At 53.4% G+C, this 5,851-nt stretch overlaps 1 protein-coding gene across 2 annotated transcripts in view; it reads right to left on the bottom strand.

Moving 5' to 3' along the window:
• LOC105500301 (chromosome unknown open reading frame, human C19orf44) overlaps positions 1–5,851 on the bottom strand; it is a 23,566-nt gene that overhangs the window by 6,793 nt on the left and 10,922 nt on the right. Inside the window, exons 5-7 of one of the 2 annotated variants that reach the window (XM_011925723.1) lie at positions 5,246–5,735; positions 2,125–2,220; positions 599–765 (exon numbers count right to left, since the gene is read on the bottom strand). In XM_011925723.1, the coding sequence (XP_011781113.1) occupies positions 599–765; positions 2,125–2,220; positions 5,246–5,735 (753 nt within the window). The remainder of the gene's footprint in view (positions 1–598; positions 766–2,124; positions 2,221–5,245; positions 5,736–5,851) is intronic. The other variant, XM_011925724.1, reaches the window with a different exon arrangement.

Raw genomic sequence — 5,851 nt, 5'->3', positions numbered from 1 at the left:
AAAGTGCTGGGATTACAGGCTTGAGCCACCGCGCCCGGCCTAATTTTTGTAGTTTTAGTAGAGATGGGGTTTCACTATGTTGGCCAGGCTAGTCTCGAACTCCTGACCTCAAGTGATCTGCCCATCGCAGCCTCCCAAAGTGCCAGGATTACAGGTGTGAGCCACCGCGTTCAGCTGATAATCAGATACAAATTCTTAGAGGGTAAAAAAGAGGTGACGGTGATCACTGAGAACAGCTGGGCCGCCTCTGGCCCCATCTTGGGGCTCTCTCAGGAGGCTCAGGGAAAGGGGCAGGACCCCTCCCATGGGAGAAAACAGTGCCACAAACAGTAGGTCCCTTTAGTCTGAGGTCACACAGCCCAGGCAGGGCTGGCTGCAAGGTGCAGGAGCTCAGCACCCCACCCAGTACCAGCTCTTGCCACAAGGTGGCAAGAAATGAGGCTCCCTCCACAGGGACAGCAGGTGATGGCCCCACTGTATCCCTGCAGCGCTGGGCTGAGCGCTGGAGCCCAAGCCCTGGCCCACATCCCCTTGGCCAGCATCTGGGGACTGCCACTCCCCTACCGCCCCGCCCCTGCCCGTGGGGAGGTGCGCTCACCTCTTTGGCTTCCTCCAGGGTGTGGTATTGGAAGGAGTCCGCGTCCAGGGAGCGCAGGAGGGAGGCGTGCAGGTGCCGGCTGGCCTGGATGAACTGCTGCGTCAGGCTCAGCTGCTGCTTCAGCACATCATGGAGCGCCAGCACGGCCGGGCTGTAGGCGGTCAGGGCTGCCCCAGCTCCGTGTCACTCGGTGGCTTCACCAGGGCCCCACAAATTCTGCAGCCCCCCTACTGCTCAGGTGCCAGGCTACTTTCTGAAATCTATTTGTTTTTTTCTGGAGACAGGGTCTTGCTCTGCCACCCAGGCTGGAGTGCAGTGGTGCCATCACAGCGCACTGCAGCCTCGAACTCCTGGGTTTAAGCAACGATGGCTCACACCTGTAATCCCAGCACTTTGGAAGGCCGAGACAGGCGGATCACAAGCTCAGGAGTTTGAGACCAGCCTGGACAACATAGTGAAACCCCGTCTCTGCTAAAAAATACAAAAAAAATTAGCCAGGCGTGGTGGCGGGCACCTGTAGTCCCAGCTACTTGGGAGGCTGAGGCAGGAGAATCGCTTGAACTGGGAAGACTGAGGTTGCAGTGAGCCAAGATCACACCACTGCACTCCAGCCTGGGTTGACAGATCGAGACTCCGCCTCAAAAAAAAAATTAAAATTGAAAAGGGAAAAAAATAGTAGGGACCAGATGGACTCCTACGTGTATCATAAGCCTTTGGTGGCTCCACTGGATTCGGCAAAGACTAAACTCTCTAAGTTAGCTGTTGGGGCTCCTTCCTCATGCCTCAGGCTGGACTGGAGGCTTTCTGAGGGCCACACACACTCAACCCAGGAGGCAAGGGGCATGTCTACCCAGGCTGTGCAGCTCAGTATCAGTCCAATAAGTGTCTTCAGGGGAAATAGACTATGGCTTATTGATGTAATGCCACCAAGGGAAACACACAAAAGTGGCCTTGTGCCAGGTGGGGTGGCTCATGCCTGCAATCCCAGAACTTTGGGAGACTGAGGTGGGCAGATCATTTGAGGTCAGCAGTTCGAGACCAGCCTGGCCAACATGGGGAAACCCTGTCTCTACTAAAAATACAAAAACCAGCCAGGCGTGGTGGCGCATGCCTGTAATCCCAGCTACTCGGGAGGCTGAGGCAGAAGAATCACTTGAACCCGGGAGGTGGAGGTCACAGTGAGTGGAGATCACGCCACTGCACTCCAGCCTGGGCAACAGAGCAAAACTCTGTCTCAAAACGAACAAAAAAAGTGGCCTCGTTGAGGTGCAGGGCACACAAGCATCACTCTTCACCCTCTTGTTTTATGGGACATTGGTGTCCCTTTGCAAGAGACAGAAGGTTCAAGGGCATCCACACCTTTTCTCTCCCCATGGCAGGTGCCCATGGCTGCAATAATCCCTGTCCAATGGACCCCTGGAAGCCAGTATGCAAGGGGTGCCACACCTCCAGAGTGGGTGTGAATCTGCACGTGAAATGAGTCCTGTAAAATGTGACAGGAAGGATCCCCCAAGCTGGGCTGTTACCTTCTATTGCATCCGCACTGATAACATGATTGGCGATGGGTGTCGGGTCCACGTAGGCACCTCCCAGGGCAGGCCCCATGGCTGCCATACCGGCCACTATCTCGGGGACAAAGAGAGGGGTAAGCAGACAGGACACAGAGAAATGACTTTCAGGTCCACAGATACAACCCTGGAATAAACTACGTGAGCTTGTTTTTTCCTCTTTCTGAAGGTGATCGCCACTCTTGCATTTTTTTTTGGTTTGAGATAGGGTCTTGCTCTGTTGCCCAGTCTGGAGTACAGCGGCATGATCACAGCTCACTACAGCCTCCTGGGCTCACGTAATCCTCCCATCTGTCTCCCAAGTAGCTGGGACTACAGGTGCGCCACCACGCCTGGCTAATTTTTAAATTTTTTTGTAGAGACAGGGTTTCCCTATGTTGCCCAGGCTGGTCTTGAACTCCTGGGCTCAAGCAGTCCTCCTGCCTCAGCCTCCAAAAGTGCTGGGATCACAGGCGTGAGCCACCATGCCTGGCCCTTCTTTGCTTTTTTTACCCTCTTCCCCTTTCAAATATTTCCCACCGCCTGCCTCCATTTTTCTGTTAGGTTTTCTTGGCTCAAGGCACAGTCGTCCCAGCTGGGCGCAGTGGTGGCTCCGGCTCACAATGGCTGGAGTCGAGAGCAGTGGAAAATGTGCTTTCCCAGCCTTTCTTCTAAGGGTCACTGTTGACCTTGGGATTTTGTGTGTCCCCTGGGCTCTGAGGCCAGCGTGTTTATGGCTGCTGTTTTTTCTCTCTCCTTTCCCTGTCAGGCCTAGTCTGGGAAAACAGCCTCGCCAGTGTTTCATGAAAACATCCCTAAATTGCCAAAAATATGGACAGAAATGCAGACAGACACAAACAATTCTGAGCCCAGATCCCAGGTTGAAAATACCATTTAACACTTCCAGGTGATTTTACTCAGTCAATGTGACTGACTTTCCTTCCTGAGAAACAGACACCAGTCACCCCTCTCCTTAGGGGAGGGGCCAGTCAGGCTGATGTTAGGTTAAACCCCCAAATCAAAACAAATAGATCCAGTGAGAATTACATCGCCTTTCTTTTTTTTTTTTTTTTTTTGAGACAGTCTTATTCGTGTAATGGCACGATCTTGGCCCACTGCAACCTCCACCTCCTGGTTTCAAGTGATTCTTGTGCCTCGGCCTCCCAAGTAGCTGGGACTACAGATAGTGTGCCACCATACCCGGTTAATTTTTGTATTTTTAGTAGAGACGGGGTTTCACCACATTGGCCAGGCTGGGAATTACATCATTTTTCACATCCAGTCTACCTTGTCAAGAACCATATGGATGAGAAAAGAGAGATTAAAAGGGAATGTTTATTAGCCAGGCACCTCTAGTCCCAGCTACTGGGGAGGCTGAGGTGGGAGAATCGCTGAAACCCGGGAGGTGGAGGAGGCTGTGGGCCAAGTTTGCACCACTGCACTCCAGGCTGGGCAACAGAGCAAGGCCCCATCTCATAAAATAAAATAAAATAAAATAAAATAAAATAAAATAAAATAATAACATGAGAATGTTTAAAAGAATGGGGCCTTTCTACCAGCAAGAGCCGAGACTGAAGCTGGGAATGAGAGAAGTGCCTGAAGGCCAGGCATGGTGGCTCACGCCTGTAGCCTCAGCACTTTGGGGGGTCAACATGGGCAGGTGGAAGGATCACTTGAGCCCAGGAGTTTAAGACCAGACTGGGGAACATAGGGAGACCCGTCTCTACAAAAAACTTTTTAAAATGATACAGGGGGCTGAGCATGGTGGCTCACACCTGTAATCCCAGCACTTTGAGAGGCTGAGGCAGGCAGATCACGAGGTCAGGAATTCAAGACGAGCCTGGTCAGCATGGTGAAACCCCATCTCTACTAAAAATACAAAAATTAGCCAGGCACAGTGGCGCATACCTGTAATCCCAGCTACCCAGGAGGCTGAGGCAGGAGAATCGCTTGAACCCAGGAGGCGGAGGTTGCAGTGAGCCAAGATTGCACCACTGCACTCCAGCCTGGGCAAGAGAGGAAGACTCTATCTCAAAAAAAATAAAAAAAGATACAGGGCCGGGCACAGTGGCTCATGCCTGTTATCCCAACACTTTGGGAGGCTGGGGCTGACAGATTGCTTGAGCCCAGGAGTTTGAGACCAGCCTGGGCAATATGGCAAGACCCTATCTCTACAAAAAAATACAAAAATTAGCCAGGCATGGGGGTGCATGCTTGTAATCCTAACTACTTGGGAGGCTGAGGTAGGATCACCTGAGCCTGGGGAGGTTGAGGCTGCAATGAGCTGTGATTAGGTCACAGCACTCCAGCTTGGGCAACACAGCAAGACCCCATCTCTAAAAACACAGTGAGAGAGAGAAATGTCTGGAAAGTCACCCAGGGTGTTCATTCTCCAGGACAAAGGCATCCTGTGCACTGCAGGCTGTGGAATAGCACCCCTGGCCTCCACCCAGCAGATGCCAATAGCATTCCCCACCCCGAGCTGTGACAACCAATAATGTCTCCAGACCCTGCTGGAGGCCCCCCGGGACAGAATCATCCTGTGGGAGCTGCTACCCTAGTCCTTGGTTCTGATCCTGCTGAGCGCTTCAGGGCTGGGAAGACATCGGGACACAGCAGGGCAGCAGCCCCTTGTCCATGGGAGAGGAAATGGTGAGCCAAGGTCCCTGGGTGATTTTTTTTTTTTTTGAGACAGAGTCTCATTCTGTCACCCCAGGCTGGAGTGTAGTGGCATCATCTCAGCTCACTGCAACCTCCGCCTCCCAGGTTCCTCTCATGCCTCCGCTTCCGGAGTAGCTGGGATGACAGGAACACACCACGACAGCCAGCTCATTTTTGTACTTTTAGTAGAGATGGGGTTTCCCCATGTTGGCCAGATTGATCTTGAACTCCCGACCTCAGGCGATCTTCCTGCCTCAGCCTCCCAAAGTGCTGGGATTACAGGTGTGAGCCACCGTGCCTGGCCAACCCCTCCAGGTGATTACTCACAAGAGCCCAGATCTCGGGAACCTGAGCCCTCCCACGTGTCTCCCAGGATGCTGTAAACCATGCGCTGAGCTCCTGTCCCGGCTGCCCCGGCCCCGCGGGCCCCAGTGCTTACCCTTGGTCCACTCGTAGGTGAAGGGGGGGTCTGGCGTCTGCACAGCTGTGTCCTTCACAAGCACCCTTGTCACGTGCCTGCCCGACTTTTTCCTAGACTCGGCTATTTGTGGAAGGTCTGTCTTCACACTTGAAGAGGATTCAGACAGAGCGTCCAGTGTTCTGTCAAGAGACTCCTTGGAACAGGCGGTTGGCTCGGATGCCATCAGACTTGGAGAGTTTTCAAAATCCTCAGAATAAGCTGAGCTGACTGTGTTCACCATGGGGGCTTCAGATGGTAGCTGCATGCTGGAAGTGCTGTCCTGCTGGATGGCAGGAGCCGAGCTGGCACTGAGATGCTCCGAGACCTCGCTCTCATCCCCCTCTGCAGAGGCGGCCTTTCCCCGTGATGCCCAGCTCCTCGCCTGGGCCTGCCTGGGGGCATCCGGCCCAGTGGACACCTCAGCGCTGAAGATTTTGCCAGCTGTTTTCTCTCTCTGAGCACTTTCCTCCTAAAATGAGGAATGGCAGAGGTGGCTGGGGAGTTTTTTTTTGAGACGGAGTCTCGCTCTGTCGCCCAGGCTGGAGTGCAGTGGCACAATCTCAGCTCACTGCAAGCTCCGCCTCC

Source organism: Colobus angolensis, unplaced genomic scaffold (assembly GCF_000951035.1).
Source record: "Colobus angolensis palliatus isolate OR3802 unplaced genomic scaffold, Cang.pa_1.0 Scaffold66, whole genome shotgun sequence".
Taxonomy (NCBI): Eukaryota; Metazoa; Chordata; class Mammalia; order Primates; family Cercopithecidae; genus Colobus; species Colobus angolensis.
The sequence above is the reverse complement of the archived record's forward strand: the minus strand, read 5'-3'. Positions and strand labels throughout refer to the sequence as shown.